Source organism: Hemicordylus capensis, chromosome 5, assembly GCF_027244095.1.
Source record: "Hemicordylus capensis ecotype Gifberg chromosome 5, rHemCap1.1.pri, whole genome shotgun sequence".
In the NCBI taxonomy this organism is placed as follows: Eukaryota; Metazoa; Chordata; class Lepidosauria; order Squamata; family Cordylidae; genus Hemicordylus; species Hemicordylus capensis.
In genome coordinates this window covers 239,085,430-239,104,064 of record NC_069661.1, presented here as the reverse complement: position 1 = coordinate 239,104,064, position 18,635 = coordinate 239,085,430, and the positions used below count along the sequence as shown (strand labels likewise).

The 18,635-nt window shown below is 44.4% G+C and overlaps 1 protein-coding gene across 28 annotated transcripts in view; it reads left to right on the top strand.

Moving 5' to 3' along the window:
• MICAL3 (microtubule associated monooxygenase, calponin and LIM domain containing 3) overlaps positions 1 to 18,635 on the top strand; it is a 291,510-nt gene that overhangs the window by 223,760 nt on the left and 49,115 nt on the right. For 23 of the 28 annotated variants that reach the window (XM_053252875.1, XM_053252874.1, XM_053252872.1 and 20 more), the window contains 7 exons: positions 2,659 to 2,900; positions 5,363 to 5,452; positions 7,389 to 7,526; positions 11,376 to 11,438; positions 13,912 to 14,004; positions 14,598 to 14,720; positions 16,961 to 17,052. In XM_053252875.1, coding sequence (XP_053108850.1) covers positions 2,659 to 2,900; positions 5,363 to 5,452; positions 7,389 to 7,526; positions 11,376 to 11,438; positions 13,912 to 14,004; positions 14,598 to 14,720; positions 16,961 to 17,052 — 841 coding nt within the window. The remainder of the gene's footprint in view (positions 1 to 2,658; positions 2,901 to 5,362; positions 5,453 to 7,388; positions 7,527 to 11,375; positions 11,439 to 13,911; positions 14,005 to 14,597; positions 14,721 to 16,960; positions 17,053 to 18,635) is intronic. The other 5 variants (XM_053252877.1, XM_053252879.1, XM_053252870.1 and 2 more) reach the window with 4 other exon arrangements.

The window sequence follows — 18,635 nt, the reverse complement described above, 5'->3', positions numbered from 1 at the left end:
ATTTCTCTCGATCCCCTCTCTCCACACCACACATTTTATAGACCTCTAATCATGTCTCCTAGGGATGTGCATGAACCGGTCTGAAGGCCATGCAAGAGGCCTTCGAACCGGTTCGTGCTGGTGCCGGTTCGAAGTTCAATGCCGGCAGGGGGGTCTCCCTTTAAGGGCAGGGGGTTGCACTTACCCCTCCCACCACTCCCCCCCACTGAAGCTCCGTTTTAAAAAAAAAGTTTGGGGGCAGCAGCGTTCCTCCCTGCCGCCCATGCCCCCGTTGTCACTTTTTTCTAAACTAAAAAGCTAAACGAAAAGAGTGCTCTCTTCTGCATCTTCTCCAGTTCTATGATGCCTTTTTTGAGATACAGTGACCAAAACTGTACACAGTACACCAAATGTGGCCACACCACAGATCTGTAGAAGAGCATTATAATATTAGCAGTTTTATTTTTAATCCCCTTCATAATGATCCTGAGCATAAAATTTGCCTTTTTCACAACTGCCATACACTGAGTGAATAGTTTAAAATGAACTGTTCATAGTCTTGTGCTGTTAGTGTATCTTATGGAGGGGTATTTTCTGCACTTCACCAAAACATGGCTCTTTGGCAACACTGCACAATCTGTTATGGATTTCACTACCCTGAATAGTTTAGTGTCCTCTCTAAATTTAGCCACTTTGCTATCTACCCCAACTTCTAGATCATTTATGAATAAATTAAAAAGCAGTGGTCCCAGTACAGATTCCTGGGGGATCTCACTTCTTACTTGCCTCCATTATGAAAAAGGTAAAGTGTGCGGTCGAGTCGGTGTAGACTCCTGGCAACCACAGAGCCCTATGGTTGTCTTTGGTAGAATACAAACTGTCCATTTATTCCTACCCTCTGTTTCCTGTCCTTCAACCAGTTCGCAATCCACTCATGAACCTGTCCCCTTATCCCATGACTGCTAAGTTTGTTCAAGAGTCTTTGATGAGGAACATTATCAAAAGCTTTTTGAAAGTCCAAGTATACTATGTCAACCGGATCACCTTTATCCACGTGCCTGTCAAGTTAAGCAAAGACAGTGGGTAAAATCTAGTATGTACTTTTGCTGCTATGCAACAAATTGAAACTGAAACTTGAACCTCCTAATTTTTTAGTTAATCAATCAATGAGAATTGCCTTGGAAAAGTTCCTGATGGATTTTGTCTAAGAAAAATGGAGAGAAAAGGACGACATTAAAGTTCTCTTCAGATGTTAAGAAAAGCAGGAAAGGTCTACTTGCATACAGTGACCTGAGAGCATGCTCAGAAATCCCACCCACCACTGTTCATGCTTACAGCATTTGTCTGCAGAGACAAACACTGTAACCATGGACAGTGTGTGGGTGGAGCTTCTGAGCATGTCAAGGCAGGGCTTCAGGGCTTGCTCTTAGGATGCTGTATGCAAATACAGCATCCCTACTTCATTTTATAATGTCTGAAGAGGGTTATTGAAGCCAAAGGAAATAAGAGAGCAGCTCCTGGTGATTTGGACTCCAGGAAGAAGGAACTTCCTGACTTAAGAGGATCTCAAGTAGATGTATGATGACTCTATAAAGATAGGGTTTATTCTTCTAATGGAGTCATTACTCAGACTTCATGAATAAGACATGTTCCCGAAGGAGTGATAGGCTGCCATCCTATTGGTAAAGGTTGTGTCTGAGTAAATGAAGGTGTGGGCTAGGAGAAATTACTTAACCATTTCCCTTGTGGCCAACTTTCTGCTCAAAATCATCCTCCCCATGCTGCTTTTTCACTCATGGGGGGATGCAGGGACCCCAAATATTTCCTCCCATTGGTGAAAAAAGCAGCTTGGGAAGGGTAATTTAGAGAGGAGAAAAGTTTGACAGCCTCTCTGTACATCCTTATTCTACTCAGATGCTGCCTTTCTAAGATGTTTGAGTTTATAAAACATACACACGCACAGACAAAAGAATTGCAGCATAGCTCCACTTCATATGAGTGCTAAATTCTAAAGATACAAGATGATATCTTAACATATTATCGTAAGCTGGTTCCTGGATTCAGTGCTCTAGTGAAATCAAGAAACTGAATCCGCTGGGACTTTGGAAATAGAGGTGGCCTCAACTCTCAGTGGCTCTGAGTTAGAGAACTAACTAAATGGGTAGCAACAGAAAAGTCAGTTGTGGGGCGGAACTTGCCTTCTGCTACAGACACTGGGTCACCAAGAGGAACAAATGAATGAATTGAGCTCCTACCCCAACAGTAGGAGTACAGGTTGCAGAACTGGTGTTCAGCCTGTCAAAAACCGTGCTCTGTGTGTGTGTAGAAGTAAGTAATGTATATGGTCTTATAAAGTGGTCCATCCTTGTTTAATTATTTTGCCCAAATGACTTCACTTTGGAGTTCCTGCTTCTAACTATATGAATCTGTTAAAATGTTTGTGTGTTGCTACAAGTGGCATTTTGAAGCACAAGGATCGAGAGAGTACAGCCTCCACAATAGTTTCCTTGAAGTTGTCCGAGCTGGGTGTGTCTGCATCCATTTTGAAAATGCAAGCATAGTATGTGAAATGCAAAGTGTAGCAGTCTTCATTGGTCATGCCCATTTTAAAAGCCTCACCAGCTTGCAGACAAATCCTTTTGAGATGCATCTTCTCTTTACTCTGCTCTTCCTCTGCAGTAGTTCAGAGTCTGAAATGGAGGAGGAGGAGGAAGAGGAGGAGGAGGAGGAACAGCCGCAGCAACCCTCCTCTGACCTGGGTGGTGTGCCGTGGAAAGAGGCTGTGCGGATACATGCCATGCTGAAGGGCAAGAGTGAGGAAGAGCTGGAGGCTGAGAAAAACCATGATGTGGAGGAGGAGGAAGAGGAGGAGGAGGAGGGGGAAGAGGAGGAAGAGGAAGAAGAAGAAGTCTCTAGTGAAGGTTAGTAGTAGACAGGTTTCATTTTTTACTGTAGGCATGCATGTATACCAACTGCGTATGTTGAGGACAGATCACAATAATGCAGAAGTTCTCTAACATGTATAAGATGCCTCTTCTTTTTTTTGTGGAAACCCTTGATGGAAAGACTATGAACCTGGATGGGACACTTGTATATATGGACTGCTAGGAGGTCAAAGGAAAACTCTTTTGAAGAAGTAACTGGATCAAAGGCATTGGTTTTCATAATGTTGGGGACTCTTCAGCTTATATGTAACCCACCATTCATTCTCCTGCTGGGCTTCATCTATGGAACACAGTGCTAAGTTATTTACTTCGGGGTCTGGGAATGAACATGCTGCATTCAGGCTGGCTTCAGGAGTGAGGTCAAAAGTTGAGGAGAAGCTGGGTTGGGATCAGTGCGGTTCATTGTCAAGGCAACATTTGACGGGTCTCATGGATCTGAAGTCCAAGCAGGCAGTTCAGCATTAGGATGAGGAGCAGGCAAGAAGAGGATTGGAACCAGTTTTGAGAAATTGGCCAAACTGATTATCTTAGGGGAATCTTGGCATGTCTTCAGTGGTTGACAGAATGTGCATAACTGATGTTGGCCAGGCCTGGCAGGGTTTATACAGGGTTCTCAGCCACTCAGAAGCTGGGAGCCAGCAGGGATTGTTTTATATTAGGCAAAGCTCAATGCCTGACTTTGCTTCCAGTAATTCTAGATTTCTAGGGGTCAGCACCTGAGTAATAATTTAGATGTTTCTTCCTCTGTTCATTATGGCTGTTTCAGACATGGTGTTAACAAATGGCAGAAAGCTACAATTCTAAACTAGAGATTACCATCTATGGTACTTTGGGAATCGCCAATGAGTCACAAAAAGGTTGTGGATAAATATTCATGTTGCCAGCCAGTGGGGACCGTGCAGCATAAACTGCTGAAGGGAGTATCAGTTTCAGGTGCAAACAGGCAGGTGTATTCCTCATAAAGAGATGTGTCAATTATTTACAAGTTTGGGAACTATAGGTCTGCAGAATATTTAGCCTTGAGGGATTTATAGGGTGTTGGTGTCCCAGATGACATTTTTCTGGAGGGTTGTTTGTGGGGAAAGAAAGCTACAGAGCAGCTTCCAGTGCTTGCATCCATTTCCTTAATTACAGTTTGCAACTGCTGCAAGTTTGTTTTAGGCATGGGTATCTCTTAGATGCCTTTTCCAAATGAAGAATTCAGCTTTCAGTCTAGGCTTCAGTTGCCAGGCCATTCCATTCACTTTTGTGACATCTGCTGGGGTTGCAAAGTACTGGCTGGTTAAAAGCAACAAGGATCAAGAAATGCAATCATATGGGCCTGAATTAATGGCCGTTGTACAAAGGGCTTCGCTGTGTGGCTACATGATATTTTTCTGCATGGAAACTGTAAATCTGCAGCTTAAAGATGACTGATCTGGTAGCTCTGTTTGAATGAGAACATTTGCCAGCCTAAATCTGCTTGTCACAAGGAAATTTACCTGATGGATGCCTTAGAACTGAGGGCCCATCTGAACCATGACACAATTTCCTAGATGGATATCAGTTCTGTATCATGAAATTACTTACGCTGCTCATATACAGCACTGGATGTAACACATGCTTATCTGTCAGAGGGAAGACCCAGTTGATGACAAGTTGCAGCATGTCTGTAGGTTCATACATATCCCCCAACCACCCACTCCTCAGCAGTCGTCTGTGCAATGCATGGGGCAATATATACATTCACAGCACATGTGATTTTCCACACAAAAGTCGAATCTGTAATGGGGCCATTTCTGACAATACTTTCCCCCTTGCATGGACAGCACACCCATCATGATATATTTTGTGGATGTCTCAGCGTATTCCTAGAGGGGCATGGGGAGGCAGTTCATCCAAATCACCACTTGACCTAAATACTAGTTTAGCTTAAACCAGTATTTGGATCACGTGTGAGTGGTGATTCGGATGAACTGTGTCCCCCCACCCCCCACCGCCATGTGATAACAAGGCTCATCTGGGCGCTTTGCAGACTAGCTGCTCAACAGCAGCAAAATGCCTCAGTTAGTTGCTGTGAGACCACTCCCCCTGCTGTTTACGTTTCCAATGCCTGAGCTGTCCGTGTAGGGACCGCGGTGTCACAACGCAGGAGGTGGGAAAGCACGCTTCCGAGATCCAGTGTGACCCCGTTGCAAGGTCTGATCAGGAAAGCGCCCAGGACACCCACAAAAGAAGTCACATTGGGCACGCTCTCAATGTGTCCCCTTTTTTACTTGCATGAGGGGGAAGGTATAGTTGGAACCAGCCCAATGGTGGGCAAAGCAGCCTTTAATCTTCCTGGGTTTCCTCAAGCAGTCACTGTTTTCTTTCTGATTCTCTGTCCTTCTGTTTCTCTTTGTTTCACTCCAATTTCTGTATCATTGCTATTGGTTGGTGTCTGACTCCCCCTGCTGTAGAGGGGGAGTATTACCCTTGGGAGAGAGAACTACAGCAAGGCCTCTGGCTTCAGCGTCTCTCAAATGAAGAGGACACGGGTACATTTAAAGGTACCCTCGCACCATCAAAGGAGAGGGGGGAAGCCCCATTTTACAAAGAGCAGGTCTCACACATAACAGCATGTTTTTAAAATGCTGCATTGGCCAAGTTTAAATTGCCAACGTTCAGGTCAGAAACAAATAGCACCTTGTGCACGTTTAAATTTTACTGTTGTGGGCACCTGTGTCTGATTAAATTCTTGCGGTGGTTAAAGAGTGGCTGTTGTTACCCATCTTCTTTTCCCACTCCTGTTTTCTGGTAGAGGAAGGGAGGCCAAACTGGCTCAGAATTCGAGAATACTGAGATGCTAACTCTTTTGCATTAGTTCTGCCCCAAGCCTAAGGTTTCCTTTACCCCTTTTTCACTATGCAATGGCTTGCCATTTTTGTTCAAGGATTTCTACTGCAACAAGAACCCACAATATCAGCTTTCATAAAAGACTGGGAATCCCCATTCTGGTTTAAGGTTATTGCAGATTTTGTTCAATGTCTTCATATTTTCTCATTAAATGTACTGCTTTTTATGGTAGCATAGGCATCATTCTGACTGTAACTGGAGTGCTTTATAATTAGCTGCAGAAATTACTGCATAAATGTGGAACAGGACATTGTAGTGATGGCTGCCTTTACTGACTTTCTGTTGACAAGGCAAGTTAGTCTGTCTCAAACATCACTGTGTTTTTTTTCAAAACCAAATAGAATAGAAACCTCCACCCAGACCTCTGTGAGAGGTGCAATCCTAATTGGCTTTGTGGAATTTGTGAATAGTGGGGTGCATTAGATACTACCTGAATAAGGAAGTACCATTCCTGGTGTTCAGGTGAGGCCTGCTCTTTGGGAGCCTTGCAACGTTTCTGTGTATTTCCCTTCAGCTCTCAGTTATTGCCAGTAAAAACTCATCCTTCTAACTCCTAAGCCTGTGTGATGTGGTATAAACACTAACTCTACTTACCCAAGGGCTTGCATCAAGGGTACTTGGCAGCATGATGTGTCAGCTGAAGAGCCAGGATCCATCCATCCCACATTTCAAAATTCATGGTTTCCTTCAGTTCAGTTATACACTGTAACTTATGTCAAATTAGAAATGGTACCGCTTGGAACTGAGGAGGTATTGTGGTAGTAATAAAAAGTGGGGGGAAATCATTCAGTTTCTTCTCCCATCATATTTGGTTTCCTTCTGTTAATTAACTGTATTTTCCCCTCAGTTAATAATGACTGAATTATGGTTTCAAACATTACCAGGCAGAAAGGAGAACTTTCTAAACTTGAGCAACATTTGGCCCATATGCAACAAAGGATTGATGGAAATAGTCACACGCAGTGTACATAGCTGATGTGGTGTTGCAGTTATCAGGTGCAGTCCTGCTTAAGTGTAGCACATACATGCTTCACTCTGGCAAGATTCCACCTGTAATGTTTAGAAATTAGCCATTTCTACAGATTTCTCTGTAAATAGCCAGCCATTTTGCTGTTACTTTCTGAACTACAAACCATGCTGGATAAACATTTCTGTCTTCCTGTGTGTTGTTCATCTTCAGAAATGGATGCTCAAAAGTGTAAGCTTGGGTTAGGTTCCAGGTACCTGCAGAATTCTATTTGTTGCTATCAAGATATCTAAGAGGAAAACTTGGGCTCAGTGAATCCTCTCGTCATTGTGTGCATTACTGAAGCATTTTGGCATGGAGTGGAATCTCTAAACTGGGATCCTGTGTGTGTCTGGAGGGAGAGAGAGAGAATGCAGAAGGGAACACAAGCATGCACGATGCTGAACTTTATCTGTCTTTTCTTGCCAGCTGATCTCAGCAAGTAACTTCTTTCATTTTTTCTTTCTTTCCCTGCATTTCCTTTCCTATGGTGTGTGCTCCTTTCCCTTTCCTCCCTCTCTTTCCTTCCTGTTCTACTTTACCACTGCATCAACATGATCCACCACTGGCCTCTTGTCTGCTAGCTGGAAACCTGAGGCTGCAGCAGATAGTAAACCCGATTGATCCCCTGGAGATCTTGGCAGATGTGCATTGGACACACATCCGTCAGAAAGAGGAGGAGGAAAAAGTGGGCCCTACTTCTAAGTCCTCCACCTCCAGAGGTAAATGTGTCCCCTGCGTTGGCCCTTTACACCATGAAGGCATTTGTTGCCTATTTGATTGCATTTCCAGAAAGGCCAATTATCCTTCCTGAGAAGGGCTTTTTAGCAGTGTTCTCCACTTCAGGTTGGTCTCCACTTCTTCAAAGGCTAACAAAAGGGGATTTTTCTGACTTTGCATCTCTGATTAAATTTACATTTGTTTTCCTCCAACATATGATGATGTAACCGCTATAATTTCTCATAAACCTCTGCTCATAGAACAGAAGGTGAGAGAGCTCAGAATGCTAGGTCGATGGATCCTTTGCCTGATCTAGCAGCGGGGGCTCTTATCATAGGAAGGTTTGTTTTTAACTGTTAAAAGAAATCACTGTGTTCTTGCACCCAGGGCTTAGAACATTGGGTCCCAAACTGGGACCAAAAGCAGTAAATGACAGTTTACTTAAGAAGATTGCAGGGTCTGATCCAGATTAAATTTGGCAACAGCTTTTCTGTCAACCTGGTTTGTACCTAGTAGGGTAGTATTGGATATTATGTAAGAAAGAGGTGATTTTAAAAACCTCTTAGGCTCTATCATGGCCAGTTGGTGATCTGCAGTGTGATTTTGTCCACATGAAAGAGTGATGAGCATGAATGATAAGCATAGGAGTCAAATGATAGGCATAGATATGTTAAACCTTTATTTGTTTGAGACATGTATACCCTGCCTTTCCACTGCAAGGTCTTTGAAACGGTGACTTTAGATTTCTGAATACTTTTTCACGTTGTGTATTGAGGGTACAATAACTTGAATTATAAGATGGTTAATTTTAAAAATGTAGGGGAAGTGTCTTAACACTATACACACACACACACACACACACACACACAGAGAGAGTTATAGTTATAGTTATGTAATACGTTATATTGTTATATGTTATATAGTTATAGCGATAGTTATAAGCTATGGAGGTAAACATATAGGGGATGCTTGGGTATTGGGCATTCCAACCCTGTACAAGGTGTTTTGCTGATTGTTCCTTATTCTATATAGTGCCTGTTCCAGAATGTCGACAGCCCTTGGGCCAGGCACCCTCATTAGGCTGCCTCTTCCTGGAAGAGGCAGGGGGTCATGGTGTGCTGAGAATTCTGTAGCATTGCCTTTGACCACCTTGAATGCTGATCCATGCAAAGTGAGAATGGCAATGCTACTGGGATGGTGGCCCCTTTCTCTGTCTTGGACCCGCAACAAATAGCCAGCCTTCCATTTGCTGGCACTGATTATGTTGTCCCAGGTCTCTAGATACTTCTCAGAAAGTTACTGCATTACACAAAAACTGTGTATATCTTTCTTTTTTAAATTGCATGGGATCACAGACATCTTCCTTCTGTGTAGTGCTTTAGTTACTGAGATACACAGTTTTCCTGGTACTCAAATAGCAATACAGTATCCTGTTGCTGGGGGGAAAGTGATTCCCCTGCCTGCTCAAAAAATTCAAGATCTCCCGCCTCTTTTGGTCCTGTCACTCACTGATCTTTCCCTAAATCATTCACAATGTCCTGTCTTATACTCCAGTAAATAAAAAGACTAACGTGTGGAATTGTACATGCCTTGCTGCTATTCTATATTTGATTAGTTTTATTATTAAATATTAGAGCAGGTCATGTGACCATATTTCCATGAGAAAGGTTACCTGTTCATTCAGTTATAGTGCCCTATGCTTCTTGGGTGTCAGGAAATTCCACAGTCTGTGCCAAGCCTTCAATCTGAGCAACAATGCCTTCCTACTTCTTGCTCTGTAATCATGACCCTTCCTCCCTCTGATTCTAATCATGGCCCTGTTCAATTTTCCAAACAATATATTGGAGCCACATGGGGCCCTTCCCGTGTTCTGCGTGGTCCTCTTTGGTGCCAGCGGGAGCTCTCTTTTTTTGCCAAACAGCCACAGGGGTGGGGTGGGGAGATATGTGATCCTGATCAGGACTATGGCAGAGGTAGATTTAAAGGCCCTAACACTGCAGTCTGATCTGAATCAGGGTCCTGTATGGCTACTATTTATGTTTGCAAAATGAAGTGCAGAGGCTCCTGACAGGGATATCGTCTAGTTGGGGCCGGCCTCATCCTAAAATCTACTCTTTCTTTGGAACTTCCACGCCAACACTGTTCGTCTCTGGTTGTGCCCTTGATTTATCCAACTGCATGCTCAACCCTTCTGATGTTCTGTTGCAGGAGACCTCAAACTTTTTTCAGAGTGAGCCCCCCCCCCCATTCTCCAGTATAATCAACCTGCAAAAGCTGATGTTTCTAAACTTAAAGTTCAAAGATCCACACCAGAAAAACTTATCTCTCAAGAGAGTGCTTGCAAGGGTCATACGGAAGCAGATGTTTGTTTTTAAGTTTTGCCTTTTTCTGCCTGAGTTTAGCTTTCTCTGGAGACCTGATTTCTACGTACATGTGCCCTTTGCCTTCTCTCTGTCTTCTGAACTTTCTTTCCTCTTATCCTATCTGCTGCTTTGGTTTTTCTAAACGATGCGCTGACCCTTTTCTGTCTCCGAAGTAACATAGCTTAGGAGGACATGAGTCTGTTCATGTTGTATAAATGAAAGCACCAGAGATGGGAGAAATGAGAGAATAGTATGATACTGGAGAGGATAAATTTATTGTACCACAACACTTCTTCTGTATAGCACAGGCCTGCTCAGCTTCGGCCCTCCTGCAGATGTTGGCCTACAACTCCCATAATCTCTGGCTATTGGCCACTATGGCTGGGGATTATGGCTAGTCCAAACACAGCTGGGGGGCCAAAGTTGAGCAGGCCTGGTATAACATAAGTACCAATCAAACTGTCTATAGTCAAACCCAGAAATGGCTTTGTGGAGATGAGGGAAACCTGATAGAAATGAAATCCCTTGAAGGAATAGAGAATAACTCAGTAGAGCAAGAGTTCCCAACCTTGGGTCCCCAGATGTTGCTGGGCTGCAACTTCCATCATCTTGTGGCCAAGGGCCATGGTGGCTGATGGCAGAGGGAATTGAAGTCCAACAACATCTGGGGAGCCAAGGTTCGGACCCCCTGCTGCTATAGAGGATGTAAGTGTGAAAGAAATCTGCCCCAGATTAGTTTCTTGGCAGGAGCAGAGAGCTAAAGAGCCTTTGATGTAAGACCATTGGGTCCTGGAGCTGTGCACAGCACTTGAAGCACTAGTACAAATTAGATGAGTGAAAACCAGGGAGCCAGTTAAGCCATTTAAGAACCTAACATAAGAACAGCCCTGCTGGATGAGGCCCAAGGCCTATCCAGTCCAGCATCCTCTTTAATACAGTGGCCCACCAGATGCCTCTGGGAAGCCCACAGGCAAAAGTCAAGGGCATACCTTCTCTCTTGCCATTGCTGCCCTGCAACTGATATCCAGAGGCATCATGGGAGGTGGCCCATAGACACCAGGCTAGGGGAAGGAGGACATAACAGTGACTGAGGGAAAGGATGCATTTAGCAGAGCCTTTCTGATTTGAGTGAAGAGAGAAAAAGACAGGAGGAGGCCAAGCTGCAGTAGTCCCGATGAGGCTGACTTGACAAGAACATAGACCAAAGCCTTATCTGCAAAGCGCAGAAAGGAATTGCTCAGTAACGCCCTTCTTCTCTGCAGATTGGTAGCAAAATCAAGCAGCAGCAGTCTGGCTCCAAGAATTCTTGTCATTCTTCTCCCCTGCTTTTAGGGGGCCTCCTGAGTCTGATCTTCCCCTGTCTATTGATTCCTTGGTTTTGTTTCTCTCCATATGTGTTGTCTGTTCCCCTCCATGATGTTTCAGTTTCAAACTATTTTGTTTTGTGTGCTCTGGAATTTATTATGATTTTATTTTATTTTAATTCAGCATCTGACCTTCCCTCCATACGCCACGAGGCAGTGCAGGCGTGGCTGGATGCAGTCCCAGGAGGTAGTTTTGGTGATGTTCTCTTTACAGCTCACTAGTAACCCTGCCCGCCACTGCCGGCGCTGCCACCTGCCCATGTATTTAGAGCCCCAGCTGCTGGTCCTTTTTTAACCATGGGGCTATGCCTTTGTCGCTACTGCATGCTGAGGGAGGGGGAGTGAAGGGGCTGCATGTTTCGCTGAGATGGTCCATTCTTGCATGAATTAGGCTTCCATCTTAACCTCCTCCAAGCAGGCTGAACAGAAAAGGGTGCCTTGTATAGAAGGAAGGAGATGCTTCCTGAATTCATCATAGAGGTGAGATTTGAACACTAGTCTTCCTGTGGCAGCCACTGCACTGTAGCAGTGCAGCGCCTACACCCAAGTCAAATATGGTCAAAGCAGCTGGCTGGAGCACCACCATGCAGGTTGGAAGCACCATCTTTAAATAGATCCCTTGTTCCTATAGAGTCTTCCTATTTATTGCTGTGGAAGAGAAGTCCTAGGGTTTTCTAAATCACGGATCAAATTGTTGGGTGGTGCCAGAGACCAAGCCCCCTTATCTATAAACTAGTGAGTACCTCTTGAAATGAGAACCAAGGAAAAGTACCGCTTTGAGTCTAAGAGTGCATCTCAACCAACAGTCTCCCAAGTGATTTGTTGCTGATATTAATAAGAGGAAGTTTTGAAGTCTCTGCTGCGTCCAATGATTTATTGTTGGAGTAAACAGCAAATGTCCCCACACTTCTGGGAGGAAATGTATACGTACACGTATAGGGAATCCTTGGCGTCAGCAAAGGACAAAAATAGTGTTCAACAAGGTTCCATGAATGCTGGCCTGGACACACTCTAAAGTCAAAAATGCACTCCCAACAGAAGTGATAAAGGAAGCAACTACTGTTGTAGTCCTAAGGTCTGAAAGAAACAAACCATATTGGCTGTCATTACTAGGCCTCCCCCTTGATGGATTCTTCACTAGTGGAACAAACACTTTTAAAAAATAGTTTGTTTCGAAGAAAATGTGTGGATCATAAGGGAAGCTTCCCACCGTATATGGAACAGCTGCCTTGTAAAGGCCAATCTTATTCTGCTCCACTTCCTGATCTTATTGGTTAGATTGAGCCCGCTCAACAGGAGGCTTACAAAATCCACTCCTTGTGTTTCCTAGGGTAGGAAATCAAGATAGGAGAGGAGTCATAGCTCAATGGTAATGTCCATGCTTTGCATCCAAAAGGTCTCAGGTTCAATCCCTGGCATCTCCATATAGGGATGGAGAAGACCCCTGCCTGAAACCTTCAAGAGCCACTATCAGTCCAGGTAGACCATGGGTTCTCAAGCTTGGGTCCCCAGATATTGGACTGCAATTCAAATTGTCCCCAGCCACAATGGCCAAAGGGTGATGGGAGTTGTAATCCAATAACATCTGGGGACCCAAATTTATGAACCCCGATATAGACAATATAGAGCTAGAGGAACTAGTGATCTGACTTGTCATAAGGCAACTTCATATGTACTTGTAGGCTACAAAGGAAACTTAATTTGCACATTAGATCAGTGATAACTTGGCGTTGTGTTCTGCATGAATGTAGTTAGTGCACTTCTAAAACTTTTTGCTTCTGACAGCAGAGCTTACAGGACAGCTGCGTATCGCCTTTCCCAGTTGTGGCTGATCAACCTGGACCAAACGTTGAACTTGTAGTTTCTGGCTACAGTAGTGCATATAGCTCACAAGTTTCTGTGTGGCAGCTTTTATCCCCTTGCACTTCATCTTTAACTGCATAATGTATGTAATGCATTCTTGTACCATAACTGTGAATAGGTACACATTTTTTTCTTTCCAGAATATACATTTTCACGATTGTGTTGCTAAACTATCCCTCCTTTTAACACATCACTGGATTCTGGTGTCTTGATCTCTTCAGCGGGTTTATGGGGTGTTCATGGGAAATTGCATGATAGTCCAGATACCCTAGAACAGGGGCTCTCAACCTTGGGATTCCCAGATATTGTTGTAGACCAGCTCCCACCATCCCCAGCCACACTAGCATATGGTGACTGGAGATGATTAAAGTTGTTGTTCAACAATATCTGAGAACACCTGCCCTAGGCATCGGGGGCGGGTAGGGGGGAATCGGGGATATTTCAAAATGTTTCCTCAGGGCTTGATGCTAATTAATTATTTTGACTAGACATAGTATTTGATATCCTACTTAAGCAGTTATACAGGAGAAAGTGAGCAATAGGGGATGGACATATTGCCAAAGATGAATATGTCCTAAGTGGGGCACCGAGGCACAAAAATGCTACTAGTCCTTTAAAAGTGTCTGGCATCCAGTACCCAAAAAAAAGACAGTTTTGCCTGATTTGACTGGAGATCTGAGAAGAGGGGACTTCCTAACTTGTCCAGTTTGGACCACTTAAACTTATATGGAAATATCCCCTCTCTGTGTCTTCTCTTTTAAAAAATAATAATAATCTATATATCAAATTTATTTCAGCCCTGTGTGAGGAGAATGACTATGAAGATGAGGTGGGCACTGAGCCTGCCGAAGCGATCGAAGATGGGGACACAGGTGCTGAGCTGGACGATGGTATGGGGCTGCGTGTTGTCACATTTTGTTGCAGCAATACAAAGCTTTGTTGCCTCAAAGCGGGAGTTTGTTTTGTGCAATCCCAAAGCAAGAGAACAGTGCATATATGCATTTTAGTGTGTGAGAGTAGGAGGAAGAGGGGGGAGGGGAAACTTGCAATTCTAATTACAATTGTTTTTAGCCTTTGTTTGAGCTCTGGTACTGAACAAAAATGAGAAGGCTTCAGAAACAGGAACAGGGAATCTCCTGGCAGTATTTAATGTTGGCAGAGCTAGCCATGTGACTGGTGGCGGTACAGAAGTCACAAATGAGGAGGGTACTGTGTAATGTGCCAAGTTCCCAGCCAGCAAATAGTTTTAAGGAAAGGCCACTTTGTGGATGGGGTGTAGGGTGATGTGCCAAGTCCCTGCTCCCAGTTCCTGCAAGTGGGCTCCCAGCAAATCACACTGGCATATTCATCAATCCCCTTATGTATCTCTCTTGCTCTCTGAGTTGATACGGTGAAATCTTAGCGGGACATCATGATGGATTTGCATATGAGCATCTTTGTTTCATTCCGCCCCGCTTTCCTCGTCCAAATCGATGGGGATCAGATGACATCCCGTCTGATGCAGAAGCAGTGTGTCGCCTGCATCAAGGAGACCCTGAAGAGGGGGAGCTGAAGGTCTTTGAAAACAAGGAGGCGGAGGCAGCAGCTCCTTGTGTTGTGACAGAAGGTAATGACATTTCATCAGACTAAGCAGCTGTTTGAAATGTGAAATAGAACTCTTCTGAACTAGGATTGGAAGTCTGCAGTCTTGAGCAGCCTGCCTTGCTGGTGTCTGTCAAATTCTAAGGAACCAATTTAAGTAAGTCTGTGTCTAGAGGTAGCCCAAGATTTTGAGTGCCTAAGGAGGGGCTGCTGCACTGCCATTTTGGTGCCCTTAGTCAGTGCTACCAAAGGCTGCACACACAAAGCTCTTTAACTGGTGACAGACCAACAGGTGTGAAGATCTGTTGCCTGGCTGGATTTGAAAAGGAGGGGCATGGAGCAGGAGAGGGGAGTGGTTGGAAGACTCTCTAGCCCAGCCTTCTCTACTCCTCTTCTCCTCTTCCAGTGGGTGCAGTAAAAAGCAATACTGCATTGGTGTTGACAAAAAAGAAAATGTTGACAGCAGCCATGAAGCATTTGTGGCCACTGCTAGTCCACTTCCAAGCTGCTCAGGCCCCAGGTAAGCCACTCCTAGGGCTTGGATGTCCCATTAAGGTCCTTGCCCAAAGCCCCCCATATGATGGGGTTAGTCTCAGATTGCAAGTTTCAAAAGAATGGCTGGACTTTATGGCTGCATACATGAACCTGGAAACATGTGAACAAATCTTGTGAAATTTCAGAAGTTTGAACACAGCTTGAGTGACTGGGGATCCAGTATTCTGCAGCGCTCAGGGGTGGGGGACAATGGAGCAAGAGGGGACAACCATCCCTCAGCCGCCAGGGTTGGGGAGGGCTGCCAAGGCACCTCCTTGGCCAGGGCACACCCTTGCCCCCTCTCACACCCAGTTCAAAAACAAAGCACACACCAGCTGGGAGTATGCGGCGTGCCTCTTTCCTCCCCAGCTAGTGTTTCATTGAAACGCTGGCTGGGCTGGGGGGAAATCCCAGCCGGTCAGCATTTCAATGGAACACTGACTGGGGAGGATGGGAGAAGGGTTGAACAGACCTTCTCCCAGGCAGTAGCCACACCCCCTGCATCTGACATCAGGTGCAGGGGGCGGGGCCAGTGTGCCGCTGCTTTTGGGCCAGTCAGTGCTTTGTTTAATTGCTGACTGGGAGCTCCTTTCCTTGCTCTGCACCTGATACTGGCCATGCCTCCTGCATCGGACATCAGACACAGGGGGCATGGCTTGGGGCATGATCGTGCAAAATGCTTACAATTAAAAATCAAAAAGGGCAAGGGAGCCGCCGGCAGGACTTTGTCCTCTGGCCACAGGCAAGCTCCCTACACCCCTGGCAGCAGTGCTTGTTTTTTGCTCCACTTTCAGTCACTCCCATGGCTAATGCTAAGTAAGCATATATACATGGTTTGTCTCAATTTTCACAACTTTACTTTTCTTGACACAGAAATTGTGTTTGGATTTTTTTAAGGAATGAATATGTGTCATCCCAAAAGGACCCCTATAGTAGGGAGAAGATGCCACAGTAAAAGTGGCCTACTAGCTCCAATAGGTGAAAATAACCATGTTGGCTGTAGCTTACAAAAGGTTTCTCTTGCACTTCACACCAGTGTTCCCTCTAATAGGGATCCCCAGTTGCTGTTGACTACAACTCCCAGAATCTCCAAGCAAAAGCCATTGCAGCTGTGGATTCTGGGAGTTGTAGTCAACAACATCTGGGAATCCCTGTTAGAGGGAATAGTGCTTCACACAATGCATAATTAATGTATAGAATTTGCTGCCACAAGATATGGTGATTGCCGTTAGCTTAGATGACTTCACAATGGGATGATACACATTCATGACATCTTGATGTTCAGATGCCACTGAATACTGGTTTCTGCGAAGTAACAGTAAGAGAGGAATTGTCTTTGTGTGCTCTTCTTGTGGGCGGACTCATGTGGGAAACAGGATGCTGGACTTGATGGGCCTTTGGCTTGATCCACCAGGGCTGCTCTTAAGTTACTTTTCTTTCAGACCAGGAATGAGCCACGAATGCCTCCCTTCTGACACAGGCTACTGTCATGGCATATTGTTTAGAAGTGAGTCCTGCTGAACTCAGTTGGACTTGCTTCCAAGTAAATAGATGTTCCTTCAGGCTGCGCAGAGTATGATACCATGATTGTCTTGTGTAACTGAGCAGAATTGAAGTATTCCAAGTTAGGTATCAAAGTGTCTATCTGCAATTAGTAAGAGGCAGGCATGAAATTCCATCAGCTTCAGGTGACTAAGGCAGCAACAGCTTTGTTCATTGGTTCTCCTTCAGATCCCTGCAAGCCTTGTCTGCCCGTCAAGCTGCCATGTAAGAGGACTGTTGCACTTTCTCCAGCTGGCAACCACATAGAAGAACCAAAAGAGGTAAGAGGAGATTCTGTGATTTTCCTTCTAACAAAAGATCCAGCTAATCACAAGCCCTAAAGGCATCTACAAAATATTTTGATTATTCATTTTCAGTCAATGATCTTGGTTTTTGCATTCACTTGCAAAGAAAATTATTTAATGGATAGCAGCTTCTCTCCATGAAACAGGACTGGCAAATAATTTGTCTGGAATCTCTCTTTCTATAAAAACCAGTTCCAAACATTCCATCATGCTCTAGAGTGATCAAGAAGGAGGAACAAGGATGGGGCTTTCCAGAGAGGAGCAGACTTTATTCTTAGTGACTGGTGTCACCAGGAGACCTGCCAAATTTGATGGGAGGATGCTTTCTCTCCCACTGGAGCAGTCTTCAGAAGTGGGAAGATGAGCACTGCCTAACAGTGGTGATTTGTCCAGTCAGCATCAGGGATGGTAGACAGATTTTTGAATGTTCATATTCAGAGTGTGTAAAGAACTTTGGGGAGCCCCTTCAGTGCTTCAAAGGGGCCCCTGATTTAATCTGACGTTGGGGAAAGCTTTCTGATTTGAAGGCATGGCTTCATCCCCCCCCCCTTGCAAGGTATCTTGGGAATCGTAGTCTTTTCAGGGACTACAGCAATGACAATTAATCAAGAATCATATAGCATCATGTTTGAATGCTGTGCTCATGCATAGGTCATTGTTTTTAACGATAATTTTTACTGGCTGTCAGGCAGCCCTACAGTGACATTAAGGGCTGGCTGGGGCACAACTTGAAAGGCAGCCCCAACGGTTTAGTGCTACAGGGCTACTGCAGAACAGCTTAAAACCATCTCCATTACTTCTGTGCAACTGCCTGGAGGCAATTTTAAGTTGTTCTTCCGAAGTCCCATCATATAAATGATGGCCCACTGCTAGTCTTTCTATAAAAATCAAACTCCTAAGACAGGCCATGCCTTCAGACACACAATTTAATGAATAGCAGAGTTGAGCAAGGGACTTGATCCTATCCTGGCTGGTGTGTTTGTGTTGAAGTCCACAGTTTACACATGTGTGTGCCATTCATCAGTGATACTGTACATGTGTATATGTACTACTTTACTTTAGATTTTGTTCCCAAGTAATACAAGCAATCTGAAGCAGTTAGCACCTTAGGTACTAGCTATCTCTGTATGTAATAAAAGTTTATGATTAATAAACTGGTTTACTTTGCTTTATAGTAAGCTGCTTTCTTGTGTCTGTGGTTCACTATGAAGCTGGTCTGTCAGTAACATGACAAACTAAACTTTGAGACCAAGCCAAAAAAAAACCCCAAAAACCCGGAGACAATCTTCCCTTAGGTCTTCCCATAAACCCATAGGTAATATGTTCTGGAATGTGTAAGTTTGTAAAGATTCTCACAATGTGAGGAGAAGCAAGTTAGTCATTCTTTTAGGATGAGACAGGAGTCTTCATTTTTGCTTGTGCTTTCTGACTCATAATTATTTGAGGTGTCTGGCTGGAGCTAGATTCAGTGCCAGTTTTATGAAATGATCCACATATCTTGGATATTGATTTTAATAGCAGCAGTAACGGCTTTTATACGAATAGGCTGGTTACCTGCC